Source organism: Castor canadensis, chromosome 6 (assembly GCF_047511655.1).
Source record: "Castor canadensis chromosome 6, mCasCan1.hap1v2, whole genome shotgun sequence".
Classification (NCBI taxonomy): Eukaryota; Metazoa; Chordata; class Mammalia; order Rodentia; family Castoridae; genus Castor; species Castor canadensis.
In genome coordinates, this window is record NC_133391.1 from 7,159,942 (window position 1) to 7,181,858 (window position 21,917).

Sequence of the window (21,917 nt, forward strand, 5' to 3'; positions counted from 1 at the left end):
AGCTGCAGGTCCTGGGGTGCTTGGGCACTACTCCCCGGAGACCCAAAGAGGCCCCGCCCACTCGGGCCCGCCTCCGACCACGCCCACTCAAGCCCCGCCCCGCCGCATCCTCTCTCCGGCAGCAGCTGGAGCTGGGGCTCAACACCAGATCTCCCTGTCGTGGTCTCCCCGGGTCTCGGTCCCGGATCCCAAGAGCCCACTGTTGAATCTGGCTTGGTGCGGCCTCCTTCCAGACACTTGCGCCCACTCCCCACCACCCAAGGAGGTCAGACTTTTCTTAACACATTTTTACTTTTTTCAACTCAGGGAACACCACGATCTAAAAGGACGAGAGAAGAGGAAGGGGCAGTGGGGCATGGGATGCTGAGGGGCTTCGATCTGCGCTCGCGGAGGCCTAGATGGGGAAACACCCCTCTCACGTCCGTCTCCCCAAACGCCGAGGGTGGAAGGGCAGGCGGGTGTGTGGGGAGGGGGCGCCCTCAGGGGCACTTCCGCTCCACGCACTGCTTCCCGCCCTCCTCGTATTCCTGCTTGGAGATCCACATCTGCTGGAAAGTGCCCTAGGAGGAGGGGGCGACATGGGCGCGGGCTGTCAGGATGACCCTGGGGGAGGGGGGAGGGCCGCCCCGCAAAACCCCTCTGTCCTCCGGGCCTCGCTGTCTCTGTACCCAAATTCTGCCCCCGGGGACTTCATCCCTGCCCCCGTATCCGTGGGTCTGTGTCCTCTTTCATATTGAAAGGGAGGATACCCTCTTCATCAAGGATTTACTCATTCAACAAGTACAAAAGAACTACCTATCAGCTCCTAGGGCTGTTTCTAAGCTGGGTGGTGGCACTCACAGCCCAGGCCCAGCCAACTTCATCTCACCCCACACACACACACCCCATCACAGACACACTGACTCATTACTCTCCACTAGGTGTCCTTCCTCTCTCCATCAGGGCTTACACACACACACACACACACACACACACACACACACACACACACACATGTCAAGTCACCCTCATTCCCCAGGAAAATCTTTGCTCCACCTCCACCATTCTGACAACCACCTAACTTCACCCTGGTGCCTCATTGCACCCACTCCTGCTGAAACCTACCCAGGGCATTTTACACTATCCCTGGGTTTTGAATTTAGGGCCTCACGCTTGCTAGGCAGGAGCTTTTACTACTTGAGCCAATCCACCAGCCCCTAAACTAACTTCTTTGGTGTTTCTTTCCTGTATACCTGTGCCATCCAGTGCAGAAGCCACTAGCCTCATGTGGCCACTAAGCACTTGAAATGTGGCTAGTCCTTGGGCTGGGAGTGTGGCTCAAGTGGTAGAGTGCCTGCCTAGCAAATGCAAGGCCCTGAATTCAAACCCCAGTCCTGCCAAAAGAAAAAGAAAGAAATGTGACTAGTCCAAAGCGAGATGTTCTCTATGTGGAAAATATATATTGAATTTTGATAACTAAGTACAGAATGTAAAATATCTCACTAAGAATGTTTTTTTTGAGAGAGGCTCTTGGTATATAGCTAGCCTGGCCTCAAACTCATGAGCCTCCTGCCTCAGCCTCCCTAGTGTTAAGATAAGAAGTGTGTACCACTATGCCTGGCTTACTAAGAAATTTTTATATTGATCACATATTGATCAAAATGTTAGATTAAATAAAGTATACTCCTAAAAATTGTGACGCACGCCTGTAAACCTAGCACTCAGGAGGCTGAGGCAGAATGATTACAAGTTTCAAGAGAGCTGGGGCTACATAGCAAGACTCTGACTCAAAAAAAAATTCAAATTTCATCTGTTTCTTTTTTATTTATGTATTTTTTTTTGGTGGGACTAGTATTTGAATTCAGGGCTTCACACTTGCAAGCATGAATTGTGTGGCCTGAGCCTCACCTCCAGTTCATTTTACTCTTGTTACTTTGGAGATAGGGGTCTCATGAACTATTTGTCCAGGTTGGCCTCGAACCACAATCCTCCTGATCTTAGCCTCTGAAGTAGCTAAGATTATAAGTGTGAGCCACCAACACCTGACTTTTTTTTTTCAATTAGAGTGGGGTTTGAACTCAGAGCTTTGCACTTGCAAAGGTGTGGCACTCTACTGTTTGAGCCACACCTCCAAATCTGGCTTCTTTATACTGTCTTTAAGTATTGCTAGAAGAAAAATTTAAAGTATATGTGTGGCTTGCAGTATGCTCCTGGTGGGCAGTCCTGCCCTAGCCCCTACTTAAGTAGCATCCTCAGCCTGTCCTTGACCCTGTCTCTCTCTTATGAGCACAAACTGGTCCAGACTGAGTCCACCGTTTCCTGCCCCAAACCATCCTACCTGCCTCCTCTTCTAGTTGTTCCCACTGCTGCCCACTGAGTGACTCTAAAGCATTGGAAAGAAACTCCTTACATTTCCTCTTGGTTCCCAGATCACATCCTGATGCCAAACACTCATGCTTGGCAGTTTTTCAGGACATGCCTGTTTTGATCATATCACTCCCTTGCCCCAAACCTGCGCAGTGTCCCCTCTGCTACTGAGGACCACGGCTGCCTCATTACCACAACCTCATCTGGACCAATCTCTCCAGCTTCCTGTTCCTGTGCTCCCTGACTTGTGTCCTGGTAAAGCACTCAGACCTTTTGGGAGCATTCAATGACTCCCTTTCTCAAAAATATGTTTGTTGAATGAATGAATGGGAAGGTGGGCAAGGCGCAGAGGTGTTTGGCTCTCCTCTGTTCCCACATTCAGCACTAAGCCACACCCCTTCCCTCTCACCAATGAGGCCAAGATGGAACCCCCAATCCACGGGCTGAACTTGCGTTCCATGGTGCTATTGCTGGCGATCAGTTTCAGTCTCATGCTCTGTGGAGAAGAAGGGGCTGGGAGAAGCAGGTGTCTAGGTTCTGGGAAGAGACAGGGCTTGGAAGGTGGGCGAAAGCCACAAGATAGAAGGTCTGAGAACTCCATGTTTGCAAGGGAGGAAGGCCTTGGTTCTGAGGGCTAAGCCAGGACAAAAGTCCAGGGCCATGGGTAAGGGGTGGGCTCCTACCGGTGGTGTCTTCTGGGACAGCTCTCGATTGAGCCTGTCGGTGAAGCCCTGAAGCAGTGTGTTCCCACCAGTAACAATGACACTGCCATACAGGCCCTGAGAGCAGGGAGGAATGAGTCTGTAGGGAACAAACCCTTTCTGACCTCCCCACTACTCCTGGACCCCTTTGCCCAGCCTCCAGGCTCAGGCCTCACCGGGCGAATGTCAATGTCACACATCCCGATGCTGGTTGTCACCACGTGGCCCACGCCTAACATGGTGTTTCCTGACAGGCCCTGTGGACAAAGGTGACCTGGGCTTTCGGGCTTCTGTTCCCTCTTCCCTGACCCCCACAGTCCTTCCCAGTCTCCCCCGACTCCTCAGGATCCAGGGACTCCAGCCAGCATCCACCCCAATCCGTGCCTACCACCCAGCCAAACCTTGACATTGGAAGGATCAAACAGGCCCTCGGGGATGCGGAGTCGCTCGGCTCCATAGTCTGTGTTGTAGCCATTGGGCATCTCGTAATGAACTGTGGGCATTTGTGCAGCCACCCTGCCCAGGAAGAAGCAAGACTGCTTGGGTACTCACCAAGGATCACTGGATGGGCAGCACGGAAGGTCCCCTGAGTCCCAGTTCTGCCCTCTTTCCCACCCCCAGGGCTGAGCCCCACTCACTGCTCATCATAGGGTGAGTCTGAGACCTGCAGCACCGAGGCCTGGAAGTCTTGGATCACCTCCTGAGAACCAGGGAGGGGTGAGGGCTGGCCTGCCTCCTTCTTTTTCTCTTTTCTTTTTCTTCAGCACTGGAGTTTTGAACTCAGAGCCTTGCCCTTGTTCCACCAGTTGAGCCATGCCCCTAGCCCTTTTTGTTTTCGTTATTTTTCAGACAGGGTGTCATGCTTTTGCCCCAGCCTTGCATTGCAACCCTCCCATCTCTACCTCTCTGTAGCTGGGATTGCAGGTGTGCATCACCATGCATGGCCCTTGGCCTCCCTTCTTCTTGAAAAATTTTTATTTATTTATTTGATAGTACTAGAGTTTGAACTCAGGGCCTCCCACTTGCAGCAGGTACTCTACCACTTGAGCAATGTTCCCAGTCCTCACACCCACCCCATCCCCCTTCTGAGCACTCTGACTCCATCCCACCTGCAAGGCCTCAGTCCCTCCCCCTACTCATGGTAGGAACCAGGAACTGGGGAGGAGAACTATTTCTGGGGACCCTCTTCAGAACCTCACATTGCACATGTAGTTATGCCAGGACTTGGAGACTTGGGGTAGCTTTTCCTTCTTCTTCCAGTTTGGGGGGGCTCCCTCCCGTACAGGCTCCTGTGGGGGCACAGCCTCTGAATATCCTTCCCAGGCCACCTGACCACACCTGCCTTCCCAGCATTCAACAGCTCTGCAACTGACCAGAAGTGGGGGCTGTGCTCTGTTGCCCAGAAGAGTGACTTGTCAGCCTTCCCTGACAGAGGGAACAGGGAAAGCCTGTCCCCATGTGTGCCATACATCCTCAGGTCCAGTTGATTAGAAAGACCCCAATCAGAGAAAGCTAAAGGCACATGGCAAAGGCCTTTTCTTCGGCCATGATCCATGTGGGCACTCAGAGAAGACCTTTGTATGTAGTGTCAATTAACACATCTCTCTCTGCTATTGCTCCAGTTTACAGGAGAGGAAACTGAGGCCTGGGAGCTTCAATATCACACTCTAGATCGCACGGTTCTTATGTGGCAGAGGCAGAACGTGAATCTTGTCTAGTGGACTCCAGACCAACCACACTGGCCCTCACACATCTGATGTTAACAGATTGCATGACCTCAGCCTATCCAATGCCTCGATTATAAAATGAGGAACTGAACCCGCAGATCTTCTGGGGGCCCTGCTGCTTTCTGCTTTGCTATCTCATGGGTCAGTGGACCGATGGGTGTAGGGTGAGTTCCCAGGACTGGATGGTGGCAGCTGTGGGCTGCCCAGAGGCCCCACCTTGGCTGCGATCATGTAAGGAGGGATGATGTCAATGGCCATCTCCTGAAAGAGTTCTCGGCACTGCATGGAGATGAAGTCTCCAGCGAGGGGCGACTTGACGATGCCTGGAGGGGGGGCAGTGTGAGGACATGGTCTCCCGAATCAACCCCACCCCCGCCCCCACCCCTGCCCAGACCCCACCTTGCTGCAGGACGTAGCCGTCATGCACTGGAATGGCTGTGGTATGGGTGGCCCCACTGTCCAGCACAAGGCCTGTGGAGCGTCCATTTGCAAAGCTGGAGTGGGATGGGTCAGTCAAAGATACAGCTGCCACCAGTGAGGGGACTGGGACCTGGGTCTGGCCTAGTCCCTTTCTACTCTCCCTAGGTCCGGCCCATCCCAGGCTGAAAATCCCATATCCTAGAGACTGACTCCTGAGACCCCAGCCAACTTCTCCTGTGTGGAAATCACTTCTTCCTCTTTTCCAACTAAACTTCCAGGCTCTCTTTATTCTTGGTTATGTGTCCTATGCACTCCTTAAATTAGGGTCCCATCACCCTAGTGCTTCTCACAGGGTTCAGAGCAAGGATGATCCTGGGAAAAAAGCAATGCTGGGCTGGGTATGGTATTTCACAGCTGTAATCCCAGCTACTTGGGAGGTGGAGGTCAGGAGGATTCAGGTTCAAGGTCAGTTTAGGCAAAAAAATTAGCAAGACCCCATCTTAACCAACAAGGCAGGTATAGTGGTGATGCAACTTGTGGTCCTAGCTATGAAGTAGGAGGATCATAGTCTGAGGCTGGCTCCTGGCAAAAATGTGAGACCATGCCTGAAAAATAACTAAAGCAAAAAAAGGACTGGGGACCCGGCTCAAGTGGTAGAGGCCCAATATGGGGTGAGAGGAGAAGCAATGCTGATTGGCTGTTTGGAAAGTCACCTCTCAGAGTCATATGCCCTTCACTCCTCCTCAATTCCGCCCCAGCCCCTGCTGTCTACTTGGCCCAACTCTCTGCTCAGCCTGACCCAAGGAATGGGAAAGGACCACTGATCTGCCCCCACTCCTTCCAACATCCCATGTACTCACCCCACAGGCTTTCTGACTAGTGGGGCCCAACTGGGACCCTGAGCTCCAGAGAATCAAGCTCAGCCTTCATCTCAGCACATCCTGCACCCCACCCTGGTCCCCCACCCAGGCAGATCAGCTCAACCCAGAGGATACGCAGTAAGCACAGCCGTCTTGCATAAGAAGAAGGCAGGAATGTTGTACTGCTCGAACATCAACTCTGTCAGCTTCTCTCTCTTGGCACGAGTGTTCCACTGCACAGAGAGCACAAGAGGAGACAGTCAGAAGGGAGAGGCACAGTTTTGTGTGTGTGTGTGTGTGTGTGTGTGTATGCATGCACATAAATACTTTCACTTATACACACCCAAACATACATATACACACCCGAACATGCACACATACTCTAAAAACACGCTACACTCACCCAACGTATATATGTCCATGCTCGTACAAACACACACACACACACACGTTTTCACAGATATATATACATATACACATAACTTGTACTGGGGGGACAGAGTTCAGATTCCTTGATTCATATATACCTGTGCAATACAGAAACTACAAAGAATTTTAAGATGGGTGCTGGTGTCTCACACCTGTAATCCCAGCTACTTGGGAGACTGAAATCAGGAGGATCACAATTTGAGGCCAGCCTGGGCAAATAGTTCTCAAGACCCCATCTCCAAAATAACCAAAGTAACATGAACTGGAGGTGGGGCTCAAGTGGTAGAGCACCTGCTTTGTGAGCATGAAACCCCCAAGGTCAAACACTAGTCCCACCAAAAAAGAATTTTAAAGATCACAGTCCAAATCTACCTAAGGAAAAGGAAGCTCAGAAAGGGATAATGACTTGTCTAAGATCACACAGAAGTTTTGATAGAGCTGGGTTTGGAGGCATAGCCCTTTAACTTTGGCTAAGTGCCCCTTATTGTGCAAGACATACTTCAGTCTCCTCCCAGTCTCCAGTTCATCCCTCCTCTCCCCATTCTAATCTCGGAGGCAAGAAAGTTGGGGAGGAGGATTTCTGGGTGGGTATATAATTTTATTCCTCCCAAGATCCCAGCAAAACTATAATAAAGGTGTAACTTAAAAAGATATAAACCTCCAGTTACCCAGAAGGTGACTGTCAGGCCAGACCAAGCAAAAAGTTAACAAGACTCCATCTCAATCAATAAGACAAGTGTGCTGGTATACTCCTGTAATTCCAGCTACTGGAAAGCATAGATAGGATGATTGAAGCCTGAGGTCAGCCCTGTACAAAAACATGAGACCCTACCCCAAAAAAATAGCTAAAGCATAAAGGGCTGGAGGCATGGCTCAAGTAGTAGAGCGCCTGCTTAGCAAGTGCAAGGCCCTATGTTCAAAAGCCACCACATTTAAAAAACCCATAAAAATACAAAAAAGAAAGTGAAAATCAAACACATTAGAAAAATACAAAACAAAAGCATAATGAAGTACATTTTCATGACCACAAAAGTGGTGGACAAAAAACCAGAAAATAATACGTGTTGACAAGGATGTGGAGAAATCAGAACCTTCTCACATTGCTGGCAAGAATGTAAAATGGTTCAGCCATCTCAGAAAATATGTGTTGGTCCCCCATAGAATACCTAGAATTACTAGCCGGGTGCCAGTGGCTCACACCTGTCATCTTAGCTACTCAGGAGGCAGAGATCAGGAGGATCAAGGTTTGAAACCAGCCCAGGCAAATAGTTCACAAGACCCTATCTTGGAAAATACCCAACACAAAACAGGGCTGATGGACTGGCTCAAGGTGTAGGCCCTGAGTTCAACCCCCAGTACTGCAAAAACAAAAAAATTTAAAACACCACCACCACCACCACCAAAGAATAGGCGAATAGGTCCCTCAAGAGCCGAGGGCGGTGGTGCATCCCTGTAATATCAGCTACAAGGGAGACAGAAGTAGGAGAACTGCTGTCAAAGACCAGTTTAGCAAAGTCATGAGACTTTATCTGAAAAACAAACTAAAAGCTTAAGGACTGGCGGTATGGGTCAAGTGGTAGAATCCCTGTGCAAGGCTGGGAGTTCAATACAAGTTACTGTGGAAGTTAGGAATACAGGAGCAGAAACTGAAAACACAGTAGAAGGAAAACAACACACACAAAAGATGGAGGAGGAGGAGGAGGAGGAGAGGAGGAGGAGGAGGAGAGGAGGAGGAGGAGGAGAGGAGGAGGAAGAGGAGGAGGAGGAGGAGGAGGAGAAGAAAACTCAATAGAAGGGTTGGAATATAAAATTGAGAGGAAGGCTGAAGGTACTTGGCTTAAGTGGTGAGGTCCTGAATTCAATTCCCAGTAACAGAAAACAAACACACAGAAAATCCTAAAGTTGTTGAAGGAACATCATCTTGGAAAGTAGAGGGAAAACAAAGAGATGGGAAACCTAAGAAAATTAGGGGGCTAGTTCAGATGATACAAAATCCAAATCATATGATTTTCCAAAAGAGAGAACAGAGGAAATTGTGTGAACTAATTAAAATTTTTTTCACTGAACTGAAGCCAGGTTTGGTGACACACACCTGTAATCCTAGCACTCAGGAGACTGAAGCAGGAGAATTGGGAGTTTGAGGCCTATCTGGGCTACACGGCAAGACTCTATCTTAAAAAAAAAAAAATTCCCACTGAGCTGAAAAAACAAGGTTACAGATTGAAGGCAAATGCTAAATGCCTAGAGCAAAGAATGAGAATAAACCAATATCAGTGGTGAAATTATAAAACATATTATAGTGAACTTGTACGACACTTAGAATGTAGTGAAAATTCTATAAACTTTCACAAAAAAATCACACCAGAGGATCATGAATCGGATGGTTTCAGCCTCTTCAATGTCAACAATAGATGTTGGGACTGGGCGCCAGTGGCTCATGCCTGTAATCCTAGCTACTCAGGAGGCAAAAATCAGGAGGATTGAGGTTGGAAGCCAGCCCTTGGTAAATAGTTTGCAAGACCCTATCTTGAAAAATCCCATCACAAAAAAAGTGCTGGTGGAGTGGCTCAAGAGTGAAGAGCGTCTGCCTAGCAAGTGTGAAGCCTGAGTTCAAACCTCAGTACTACCAAATAAAAAAGAAAAAAAAGATTCTGAACAAGGGCTGGTGTGGAGCTCAAGTGTCTGCCTAGCAAGCACAAGGCCCTGAGTTCAATTCCCAGTTCCTCCAGAAGGAAAGAAGGAAGGAAGGAAGGAAAGAAGGAGGGAAGAAGGGAGGGAGAGAGGGAGGGAGGGAAAGAAGGAAGGAAGGAAGGAAGATTCTGAACAAAAATAATTTCCAATTTCGAACTTGGAATATGATACCTAGCTAAGCTAGCAACACAAGGTCACACATGCAAAGTCTCAAAAAATTTACTTATACCTTTCCAAGGTAGTTACCACAGGATATGTTCCATAGAAACAAAGGGGTAAATCCAGAAAAGAATCCAAGTATAGGAAAGAATCCAACACAGGGGTGGTGGAGAAAGCCCAAATGTCTTCTCATGAGATAAGCAAAGGGATTCTCCAAGGTAATGGTGAAGGGAGATGCCAGGATGAAAGCTGTTTCCCTGCTATAGAAAGATACTATGCCAAGGTGGAACAGAGATTTCTTCAAGAAGATTAAATCAGCCAGGTGCTGGTGGCTCACACCTGTAATCCTAGCTACTCAGAAGGCAGAGACCAGGAAGATCATGGTTTGAAGGAAGCCCAGGCAAATAGTTTGTGAGACCCTTGAAAAAAACCTTCACAAAAATAGGGCTGGTGGAGTGGCTCAAGGTGAAGGCCCTGAGTTCAAACCCCAGTACTGCAAAAAAAAAAAAAAAGATGAAATTACTAGAATAGCTAATATAATTAATGTCTTGAGAAAATACACAGATAACTGATGAATAACTTATGGTCATATTAATAAACAGATAAAAAAAACTAAATAAAATGAAAACCAAGACAATTTTCAATTCCACGCAACATAAAAAGTTTCAAAGGGAAGAAAAAGTAGTCATAGTTTAATTGCTGGCTTAGCTCTGATTAGCCTACATAGTAATAAAAGATTATAAATTAAATATAGATCTTTTTAAAAGACTAAAATACAACTGTAATTAAAGGTGGGGAATGAGATCAGGTTGGGGAGGGGGGCTCTCCCTTGTAATCCTAGCTATTCAGGAGGCAGTGATAAGGAGGATCACAGTTCTAGGTCAGCCCAGGCTAAAAAGTTCAAGAGACCCCATCAAAACCAGTAAAAGCTGGGTGTGGAGGGACATGCCTGTCATTCTTGTTGCGAGGGAAGCATAAATAAGAGGATCATGAGCCTGGGCATAAACTCAAGACCCCATTCACAAAACAACTAAAGCAGGCAGGCAGATTACAGTTCACACCTGTAATCTGAGCTACTCAGGAGGCAAAGGTCAAGAGGCTGTAGACAAGCCTGAGCAAAAAAAGTAAAACCCTATCTCAAAAATACCCAACACACACACACACACACACACACACACACACACACACACACGCCTAGCAAGCATGAGGCCCTGAGTTCAAATCCCAGTACCATCAAAAATTAAAAATAACTAAAGCAAAAGGGGCTGAGGGTATGGCTCAAATAGTAGAGTATCTGCCTAGCAGGCATCAGGTTCAGGATTGGAGTTCAATCTCCAAAAAAAAAAAAAAAAAGAAAGAAAGGTGGAATAAGCATATGTTTGATTGAGTAGAGAGCTAAGTGCTCATTTTTCTATACTAGGAAATCCATAGACAATGCCTAAAACTTAATATATATATGTATATATATATATATATACATATATATATACATGCAGTAATTTAAGAGTAATGTTTAGAGATATGGAAATAAATATTTTTTTAAAATGTAGCTAAAAGGGAAAAAGTACCTTTGGAACAGGGGGATGGAAGAGGAGAGTAAGAACTGTTTTTTATTTGTTTGTTTTAGTGGGACTGGTTTTGAACTCAAGGCTTCACACTCTACCACTTGATCCACACCTCCAAGTCCATTTTTGCTCTGGTTGTTTTGAAGATGGGGGTCTCTTGACCTATTTGCCCAGGTTGCCCTTGAACCACAATCCTCCTGATCTGTCTCCCAAGTAGCTAGTATTACAGGAGTGAGCTGCCAGCACACCATCTTCAGTTTTTTTGGCAGTACTGGGATTTGAACTTGGGGCCTTGCGCTTGCTAGGCAGGCACTCTGTCCCAGCCATAACTCCAGCCCAGAGCTGCAGATTTTTATCTGCAGTTATAAAGCAAATTAATTATTTATTTGTGTATACAATGTTGACCAAAATTTTTAAGTGACTGGGTACTGGGGGCTGAGTAGAAAGAGCTGGAAGAAAGAAGGAGGGATGGAGACTAAGGCAGGCAGGAAGGAACATGGTTGAAGATGACAGGGTTGGAAGGAAAATCTGGAAAGGGAAGTAAAGTGACCGACAGCAGTGGCTCCAAGTGAGAGGTGGGTGAATGGTGGAAAGGATGTGCCAGGGCCCAGGGCTGGACTTGGGACTGAATGAGGCACTCACCGGAGCCTCCGACATGAGCACTGGGTGCAGGTTTGGCTCGGACTTGACGTGTTTGCTGTAGGTGTGATCCAGGATGGCTCGGAAGCACTCCCAGTCCTCGACTAGGGGGCAGAGGACCAGCGTGGACAGATGCAGGTGGGAAAGCAGGGGTCAGAGACAGGAAGAAAAGGAGAAAGAGAGGCCAGGTCTAGGGGTAGGTGAGTCCAGCTTCAGCAGATAAGCCCCGTCCTCCCATTCCTAGGAATCTGGTGGGCCCCTAGACTGCGAACCAGGCAGCTGTGAGAAGCAGTGAGGATTTGCCTGGGACTCAAGCAACTGCAAGTAAGACTTCGTGAGATTGAGGTGCTGTGTCCCCAGTTGTGGGGAGTGGGCTCCTGGTCTGTGTCAGGAGGTAATGGATATGGGCTCCTTACTCATGCCATTCTTGAGAGGTGACATGACTTCTGCTCCATCCCGAGGCACGTGCAGGGCGTTGGTATCGATGTGGAAGATCTTCCCTTTCTTCTCTTTCTCCCCTTCCAGCTCCAGCCCGCCCCCCTCTTCCGCGGCCAGCAGCCCCACCGTAGTGGGGAAGTCAGCCTGGGGGACCGGGAGGATGGGCAGGGAAAGAGATCACCCTCGTGTCCCTTGTCCAACCCCGCAAGGCCCTCAGCCCCCTCCACCTTAGGTTTACTGTAACCCACATTCCCGCTCGGCAGAGCCTCCCGGATCATGGGAAGCCTGGTGGGGAGTCCAGGGCCCAATAGGATTTGGGGGGAGGGCTGAAAGGCTCACCTTGGGGCAGTCCTCACCAGCATACCCAGCACGGACTGAGAAGGAGCCAATGTCAAAGACCAGCGCCCCCACCTCATCTGTGCGGGGAGACAGGCGTGTGAGGGGACCTCCCTAAAACTCTCTCCCCCCATCCATGGCTAGCTTCCAGAAGAGCTCAGGGCACAGTCACAGTCAACATCGTCTGGGGACAGGTGGGAGGGAGCTTGGCCCGGAGTTCGTGGGGAAGGGGAAGGAGGTCATGGGAGTGGGGGTCAAGCCGCCAGAGTCCCCCTTTTGCTCAGTGGCCTTATTCAGGAGGAGAAAGAAGGGGCCGGGGGGCTGGCAACGATGGGTTGAATGATGGGTGGAGAGGTTGGGTCCTGGTGCGCACGGGCAGTCCCGGGAGGACCGAAGGTAGAGGTGGCGCGAGACCCAAATCTTAAGCTTGCACCTGCTTGGAGCGCCGAGGTGACAGGCCCCGGTGTGCCAAGGGCTTGGGGCGCGCGGGGTCGGGGCGCGGGGCTGTGGGCGAGGCCCCGCGGGGCTGGGCGCCCGAAGTCCGAGGCCGGCTCACCTCCGCCGTAGACGCCCCCGCTCATAGTGCCCTCTCCACGCTGTTCGCGGCCCGTGGGCGGCGAAGGGATCAGCACCGAGGCAGCAGGACAGCTCCCGGGATCCCGGGCGGGGCGGGGCGCGCAGAGGCCAATCGGGAAGCAGGATCCCCCGCCCCCAACGGCGCAGCTGATTGGCTGTGAGGCGAGACAATAACCCGGCTGGGGGCAGCTGCTTTAAAGGGACAGACACCTGCGCGTTCCCCTGCCGAAGGGGTTGAGGGACTAATATAGCGAGGACCTAGATACTGGAGATAAGCAAAGTGTAAATTAGGGAAGAATTGGAGATCTAGTTCATCTGGAAACCAGGACTCCGCAGGATGAATGAGAGGGCCTGTATTTCTTTGGTTTTTGCAATGGAATTGGGGAGCAGGGTTCCCCCAGGCCGGAAGAATCCTGAATCCTTAGGTTTCTCAGCAAGAATGAAATCTCAGGGAGAGGGAGAAATGGGAAGATAGAGGTACAGGAGGGGACGTGTCTCCATCTCTTACCCATTCCTTTCCGTCTTTGTCTCTCTAATGGTTCTCTCTTCTGCTTGGTGTCTGGGCCTTACACATATACATCTGCATACACGCTTACACAGGTGTACACATGTTCACACACAGGCACTCAGCGAACCCAGATTTAGCTTTTTGATTCATTCCTCTCTATCCAGACACCTGTTCTCCTCAGGAGGGATTGATCAAGAAGAATATTTTTGGTCAGGCAGACATGGTGGCACACATCTGTATCCCAGTATTTGGGAGGGTGAGGCAGGCAGGAGGATGGAGAGTTGGACGCCAGCCTGGGCTACATAGAGAACTCTTGTCTTAAACACACACACACACACACACACACACACACACACACACACACACACCAGCACCCATGGCTCATGCCTGTAATCCTAACTATTTGGTTGTAAGGCTGAGATCAGGAGGTTTGCTGTTCAAGGGCAGCCTGAGCAAATAGTTCACGAGACCCCCATCTCCAAAATAACCAGAGCAAAATGGACTGAAGTGTGTGGTTCAGGTGGTAGAGCACCTAAAGCTCTGAGTTCAAACAGCCGTCCCACCAAAGGGGGAAAAGGTCCATTTTTGGTAGGCCCCTAGGTTCTTCTGAATTCCTGGTACCACTGGCACAGCAGCTTTGATAGCAAAAGTGAAGGAGCAGCTCCGACAGCCTGGAGTAGTAGAGACTATGTACCCATATGTATGTATTTTGTGTGCTGCATGTTCTTGCAGACATTTGCACATGTGAATACATGTGTGTGCTGGGGGTACTCTTACCTATTTGTTTGGGAGTAAGGAGAGCATTGAGGCCAGAGGTAGCACAGGAAGAGGCTACTTTGTGTTAGCCATCTGCCCTGAAGGTTAGAGAGTGTGGCCACTCTGGAAGAGGCCTCATTCCTCCCAGCCAAAGGACAGATGGGTTGAGCTGGCTGATTGGTTATCATTGGTGACAGTGGCATGTCATATGCCCTGGTTTGGTTCTAAGTCACCACCTGGTTCCCCAGACTGGGAAGGGCTGGCCTGCCCTTCTCCCTTTTCTGCTCCTTCTCCTTCTTTCTCCTCCCTTTCTCCTTCTCTTTCTTCTTTGTAGCACTGGGGTTTGAACTCAGGGCCTCACCCTTGCTAGACAAGCGCTCTACCACTTGAGCCACCACTCCCGCCTCCTTTTGTTGACATTTAATGATATTACTTCACTTTCGCTGAAGTTCACCTTGTCAATTCCCATTACCCCTTCCCTCTCCTCCACCCCCTTGGCCCACTCAGATTCAGAAACTTTCCCAGTTAGAAGAAACCTAACTGATCATGATTCAACACCCAGATTTTATAAGAATTACCCCAGATAGAAGCAAGGCCTAGCTTTGGATCACAAAGCTCCCTGAGATTAGAGCTAGGACTACAGCCCACATCTTGTGTCAGCTAGTTGACAACACCTCTGTGTCCTCTTCAAACTTCCATGTCCCTATCCCCAAGGGCAGGTAGACATAGGCAGTTGATGAACTCAATCTGAAGCCAGAATCAAGTGCCTATCTGAGAGCTGGGCACATAGGATTATTCAATAAACACTGGGTCATATGAGTGTTCTTTGGGAATTTTTTGAAGTTTTCCAATTTTTTTTTTGTGGGGCTGGAGTTTGAACTCAGGGCTTCACACTTGCTAATCAGGCATCCTACTACTTGAGCCACTCCTCTAGTCCATTTTGCTCTGGCTATTTTGGAGATGGGGTCTTGTGAACTTTTTGCCTGGGTTGGCCTTGAACTGCAATCCTCCAGATATAAGCCTCCTGAGTAGCTAGGATTACAGGTGCGAGCCACCAGTGAGTACTTGGTCTCCTATTTTTTTTCAATACTGGGCATCGAACCCAGGGCCTCATCATGCTAGGCAAGTACTCTATCATTGAACTATATCTGCAGCACTATTTTATTATGCATAAGTTAGATGCCTTCAGTCTATCTGGTAATAAAGAAGTGAATTTTTGGGCTGGGATGTGGCTCAAGGGGTAGAGCGCTTGCCTAGCAAGTGCAAGGCCCTGAGTTCAAACCCCAGTACCACCAAAAAAAAAAAAAAAGTGACTTTTTTGTTCCAGTTAGAGGAAAAGCTCCAGGCGGCTAACTACAAAACTTGGCTTACCTCCCAGTCAACTTGGCCAATTTTCATTTGTCATGGGAACTGACATAGATTGGAGTGTATTATGAAAGTGGTTAAGGTAAAGTAATTAATATATTTCATTTGTCTCTTCAATTCAATTCAGTGACATCTTGTATGCCTACAGTGTGGCAGGCACTGTGCCAGGCATGGGAGGGAATGCTGGGGTGCATAAGCTATATAACTGCTTTCAAGAAGTTTGGGTGAAGGTTGGGTGCTGGTGGCTCACGCCTGTAATCCTAGCTACTGAGGAAGCAGAGATCAGGAGGATCACGGTTTGAAGTCAACCCAGGCAAATAGTTCATGAAACCCTATCTGGAAAATACCCAACACACACACACCAAAAGAGCTGGTAGAGTGGCCTAAAGTGAGCTCAAATCCCAGTACCTCCAAAAAAAGAAACATTGGGGCAAAGTGGGGAGCTTAGACGTGCACACAAGTGAGATGAAAGGAGGCCCTAATGAGGCCTCCTTCCCTAACGAAAATTCAGGGAAGTCTTTTTAGAAAAAGTGAAGTTTAAAAGGTTCCAGAGGCTCAAGCCTGTAATCCTAGCTACTTGGGATGCTGAGATGGGGAGGATTATGGTTCAAGGCCAGCTGGGGCAAATAGTTCTTAAGACCCCATCTTCTAGATGGTGGGGGTGATCTAACCAATGTACAATATAAGCCTATTTGGAATTGTCACAATGATTCTCCCCTGTACAACGGATATATCCTAATAAACAATATAAATAAATAAAGACCCTCCCCATCTTCAAAATAACCACAGCAAAATGGACTCAAGTGGTAGAGTGCCTGCTTTGCAAGGGAGAAGCCCTATGTTCAAACCCCAGTCCCATCAAAAAAAAAAAAAAAGTGAAACTCACGCTGAACTATGAGAATGAATAAAGGCTCATAGATGAACAATGTATGAAAGATCTTCCACACAGAGAACAGCATATGCAAAGGTCCAGAGACATGAAAATGTCTGGAATCTGTGGAAGTGGGAATAGAAGGAGTTGGATATTAGCTGATGGCAGAGGCCAGTGTCAAGGGGAGATGAGACTGGAACAGTAACCAAAGACCCACTGGGGGCTGATGGAATGGCTCAAGTGGTAGAGCGCTTGCCTAGCAAGCGTGTAAGGCCCTGAGTTCAAACCCCAGTACTGCCAAAAAAGTAAATCAATAAAAACTAAAAAAAAGACAAAGACCAACTGGTTCATGCCTGAAACTCTATTTTTTTCAGTAGTGTTTTTAAAATTTTAATTTAATCAAAGATAATCATTTAAGTCAGTATTGAATTAGGGAAGTGGGGTTAGAGCGTGGCTCAGTGATACAGCCAATCATGTGTGAGGCTCTCTGGTTTTAATCCTCAAATAAACAATTGTTTTTTCATTTTTACTGGGACTGGGGTTTGAACTCAGGGCTTCAGGCTTGCAAAGCAGGTGCTCTATTGCTTGAGCCACACCTCCAGTCCACTTTGCTCTGGTTATTTTGTTTTGGGTGGGATTACTCAGGGCTGTGCAATCTACTGCTTGAGTCACACCTCCAGTCTGTTTTTTGATCTGGTTCTGTTTATTTATTTATTTATTTTTGGTAGTACTAGGGCTTGTACTCCAGGCTTCACGCTTGCTGGGCAGGCGCTGTACCACTTGAGCCATTCCACCAGCTCTTGCTCTGGTTATTTTGGAGATGGGATCTTGTGAACTATTTGCCCCAGCTGGCCTAAAATCTCCATCCTCCCAATCTCAGCCTCCTAAATAGCTAGGATTCCAGTCATGAGTCACTGATGCCCAGTTTAACAACCCAATTGTGAGACTCATGCTTCAGAGGTAAGAGAGACATAGAAAAGGGTAGTGACTTGCTCAAGGTTATTCAGCTGGTAAGTGATAGAGCTGAGATTTGAATCCAGGCATATGAAAATTGCCTATCCTGAAGCAAACATTGTCATGCTTTTATTAATTCCATCAGTGTTCTCCAGGTGCCTAATAGGTCCTGGGAATAACACAACTCATAGAACTTGATGTGGCTCTCAGAGTTTAATGTCCACTCAGGCAGATGGATGATTAAACAATCAATTAAATAAAGTAGTCTAGAACTAGTCTTCTAGTTCTCACACTCCATACCCAAATGCAGGCTGGCCAAACCTGAGCGCCTGGTATTGATGTCCAGGATGCTAGGGCCAGGCCTAGGCCCTGCAGACTTCCATCTTGGAAATAATTTCTCATCTTGTAAGGATCTATTCCTTGCTGGCAGAACTCTGATCCTGTCTCCTGCCAGATAAACCAAGTGCTTTGACTTCACAGGGGCACCCTGCCCAGGACAGGTGGCAAGTGTTCAGAAATAACCAATTTAGTAAAGACATGGGGCCAGCCTTGCAGTGGGGTGCAAATAACAATGCAGTCAGGGAAGCAATATTTAAACTGACCCCCAGAAAATGACCTAAATTTTTCTGGCACACAATAAAGTAAAATTCTAGTTTGGGTGGAAGGAATCCTAAGTCAACATAACAAAACTTGGCCTGTGTATCACGCACATAAGTTTGGCCCTTCCCATGGAATTAATGGAGAACTACTGTATGGTTGTGAACACAAAAGGTTTACAATCCAACTTGCATTTTAGAATGATATCAAGCAGCGAGTGGTGGTTCAAACCTATAATCCCCGCTACTCAGGAGGCAGAGATTGGAAGGATATGGTTCAAGACCAGCCCAAGCAAAAAGTTAGTAATACCCCCATCTCAATCAATAAACTGGGCGTCATGGTTCACACCTGTGGTCCCAGCTATGAGGAAGGCATAGGTAGGAGGATCAGAGGGTCTGAGGCCAGCCCCAAGCAAAAATGCAGAGCCTATCTGAAAAAAAATAAAAGGCTGGGTGTGTGGTTCAAGTGGTAGAGCACCTGCCAAGCAAGCTCAAGGCCCTGAGTTCAAACCCCAGTACTGGAAAAATAAAAAAGATATCTCTGGCAACTATTTGGTAAGTTGATTAGAGTCAGACTATCCTAGATCCCAGATATCAGGAAATATGTAAGAACTAAGGTAATAGCAGTTGCCATACAGTTGAAGGGATGGATTTACAGAATAGTCAAGTTGCACTGACAGTGTACAGTGATGTAGACTGCTACCTTATCTGTGTACATAAATCATGCTCTAGCTGGACATATACCTAGAAACTACATATCCCGGTCTTCTTTGCCTCTGGCCAACTTCTGAGAAGTTAGTGATGTCCTTGAATAGGAAAGAACTTGAACTTTCCAACCCCTACCCCTTCCCAATGGATGAGATTCAGCTTAGGATGATGATTGGTGCCTGGCAAGTGCTGGACATAGAGATTGGGGCTACACGTTGGACGTGGCAGAGAATGCCCCCACAGACCTGCAATATCTGTTTTAGGGTTATTGTTTAAGCCATGGAAATTCAGGGTCTCTTTTTTATAGCAGCTTAGACCATACCATTACTGACTATCCTTTGGATATGGAGAATGAGGAAACAGGTGCTCTTGAGTGGTAATGTTAAGTGGGCCAAGAGATTCAGGGAAGCAGTAAGGGTGACAGGATGGGATGCAAGGGAAGATGACTAATTTAGTTTAAAATATATTGCTGGGCACCAGTGGCTCAAGCCTGTAATCCTAGCTACTCAGGAGGCAGATATCAGGAGGATAGCTATTTGAAGCCAGCCAGGTAAATAGTTCTCAAGGCCTATTTAAAAAATACCCAACACAAAAAAGGGTTCAAGTGTTAGAATATCTGCCTTGCAAGTATGAAGCCCTGAGTTCAAACTCCAGTACCACCAAAACAAACAAACAAAAAGAATATGTTAAGTGTGAGATGCCTGTGAACAGTGGTGTATAGTAGGGGTTTTAACAACTACTTTTTTGGGGAGGGAAAGCTCTGATCAGAATTATTTTCTTATTTCAGTAATGTAAACACTTTCGCCAAGGCTGTGTGCAAGTCGCTACAATCAACATGACTTCATTGAACAAGTCAGACAAAAGAGTGTACAATGAGCCTTTTCGAGCTGATATCAGCTGGCACAAGTACACGGATCCAATTCAGATATTGTCTATAGTTGGCCATACGCCAAGTCTGCACACTGGGAAGTCATCTGGGCCTTCAGAATGATGCAAAATTAGAGGATCAAGTCACAGTAGTAGATGAAATCACCAATAAATAACACGGCAAGTCAGAAGAGAAGAGCAAGGCCGGGATCCTGGGAGAAACAATGTTTGTAGAGGAAGAGGAGGAGCAGAGGTGAAGGAGAGACGGAAAGTGGAGAACAGGTAAAGAGGAAGTGTCCTGGTGACCCATCAGAGCCATGTCCTTCAAATATGCTCCAGGGCCACCCACTGGTCATCTTATACTGCTTGTATCTTTCACTTCTCTTTCTCCTTCTGTCCTTCCTATTATCATCTAAACAAGCTCCTGTATTTCCCATCAAAAAGCAAATATCTGGGGTCAGGCATGGGAGTGCATGTCTGTAATCCCAGCTAGTCAAAAGGATTGTAATTCGAGTCCAACCCTGGAAAAAATAAATCTAGTGACTCCCATCTCAACAAACAAGATGGGTGGGATGGGGCATGCCTGTAATCCCAGATACACAGGAGGATTGAGGTCAGAGGCCAGTCTCAGGCAAAAACTCAAGCCCCTATCCAAAAAAATAACTAAAGTAAAAAGGACTAGGGGTGTGGCTCAAGTGATAGAACACATGCCTAGCAAGCATGAAGCCCTGAGTTCAACCCCCAATACCACCAAAACAAAAAACAAATATCAGGGCTGGGAGTAGTGGTACATGCCCATAATTCCAGCACTCAAGAAGCTGAGGCAGGAGGATCTCAAGCATTCAACACAGATTACTATTCCTTTCTCTCTCTCTCTCTCTCTTTCTTTTTCTTTCACGGAATTGGGGTTTGAATTTAGGGCTTCACACTATCAAAGCAGGTGCTCCAGCCACACCTCCTTTTTGCTCTAGTTATTTTGGAGATGGAATCTCAGGAACCATTTGCCTGGGTTGACTTCAAACCATGATCCTCCTGATCCCAGCTTCCTAAGTAGCTAGGATTACAGGTGTGACCTGCTGGTGCCTGGTTGGAGTACTCTTCTTTTGGGCTCCAGAACTCCACATTCTCCTGGTTTTCGCCCTGGCTCTCTGGCTTCTCCTTTGGCAGGTGGTGCTCTGCCAGACCTCTAAGTGTTGGAGCTCCTCGGAGCTTGGTCTTAGGCCATCTTGTCTTTTCCCTGAAATGTCTTCATGACTTCATCTGCTTCAAAGTGCCACTCACTCTTGGGGCCCTATTCCAACCCTGAATTCTGTGCTGAGCCCCGGACCTGTTTCTGTAATTACCTAACAATATTTCTCCTGATTCCTCAAACCAAAAACACCTCAATCTAAAGCTCTTAATCTGCCTCCCCAAATGTTTCCCTTCTCAAATGGTCAGCTCTCAGTAAATGGCATTTCCAGGTCACCAGCACTAATTGTTATTTCAAGGCTAATCTACCATCCTTCTCTGTAGACTGCAACCTCCACGTGGGCTCAGGGGGTGTACCTGCTGTTTATGGTTGTATCCTCAGGGCTTAGAATACATCATTGAGGCTCAGTAGATAGTAGTTAAGTTAAAACGGGCACAAACTGGGCATATTGGCTCTTGCCTGTAACTGCAGAACTCTGGAGGTTGAAGCAGGAAGATCATGAGTTCAAGGCCAGTCTGAGTCCCTGTCTCAGTTCTCTTCCTTCAAAAACAAAAACAAAAACAACCCCCCCCAGCCAGGCCCTGGTGGCTCATGCCTGTAATCTTAGCTACTCAGGAGGCAGAGATCAGGAGCATCTTGGTTCGAACCCGGCCTGGGCAAATAGTTTGCAAGACCTTATCTCAAAAAAAAAAAAAAAGAAAGAAAAAGAAATCATAACAAAATGACTGGTGGAGTGACTCAAGGTGTAGGCCTTGAGTTCAAACCTCAGCACCAAAACAAAACAAAAACAAAATCTTCAAACAGGCAAGCATGTTAGCATAGAAACCAGAGTGAGAGTTTGAGGCACAGGAGTGAGAGGCCCTATAGAGACTGACAGAATTGGGTTCTGGTCAGGGTGGGTTTAGGGAAGTTTGCTATACCTGTCTGTAGATTGCAGAAATTGAGGTCACTTATCTATAAGTTTCCTTCTATATTCTTCTTCTTCTTCTTTTTTTACTTTTTCATTGAGACACGTTCTCATCATGTAACCCAGACTGTTCTCCAACTTGAGGTCCTCTTGCCTCTGCTCCCCATTCCTGGGATTATAGGCAGGTTTCACCATGCCTGACAGTCCCTTACAAATTGACATCTATTATCTATTGCTAACATGTCCTTTCATCCTTAGATGCATATACAAGGGATTTGTGCATAACAAAGAATGTCACTTTTTTTCCCT

At 47.6% G+C, this 21,917-nt stretch overlaps 1 protein-coding gene across 2 annotated transcripts; it reads right to left on the minus strand.

Annotated features, from left to right (window-relative positions):
• Positions 1–272: 272 nt before the first annotated feature.
• Actl6b (actin like 6B) lies at positions 273–13,004 on the minus strand. 2 transcript variants are annotated; one of them, XM_074075626.1, is made up of 14 exons: positions 12,868–13,004; positions 12,315–12,391; positions 11,954–12,119; positions 11,541–11,641; positions 6,190–6,287; positions 5,174–5,268; positions 4,991–5,097; positions 4,247–4,336; positions 3,686–3,747; positions 3,449–3,563; positions 3,224–3,304; positions 3,030–3,125; positions 2,756–2,842; positions 273–560 (listed from the first exon to the last, which is right to left on the minus strand). In XM_074075626.1, exons 1-14 carry the CDS (start codon positions 12,890–12,892, stop codon positions 480–482), a joined length of 1,281 nt encoding a protein of 426 aa, XP_073931727.1. In that variant the 5' UTR covers positions 12,893–13,004; the 3' UTR covers positions 273–479. The 2 variants fall into 2 exon arrangements, with proteins under 2 accessions (XP_073931727.1, XP_073931728.1); XM_074075627.1 differs by lacking the exon at positions 4,247–4,336.
• Positions 13,005–21,917: the final 8,913 nt, after the last annotated feature.

What these genes read in the sequence shown, in the direction of transcription:
- Actl6b (XM_074075626.1), bottom strand. Translation starts at nt 12,892, where the DNA reads ATGAGCGGGGGCGTCTACGGCGGAG. An exon ending in CGGCTACGTCCTGCAGCAAG is followed by an intron (nt 5,098 to 5,173) that starts GTGGGGTCTGGG and finishes CCCCCCCTCCAG; the next exon opens with GCATCGTCAAGTCGCCCCTC. An exon ending in TGTCCCAGAAGACACCACCG is followed by an intron (nt 2,843 to 3,029) that starts GTAGGAGCCCAC and finishes TCTTCTCCACAG; the next exon opens with AGCATGAGACTGAAACTGAT.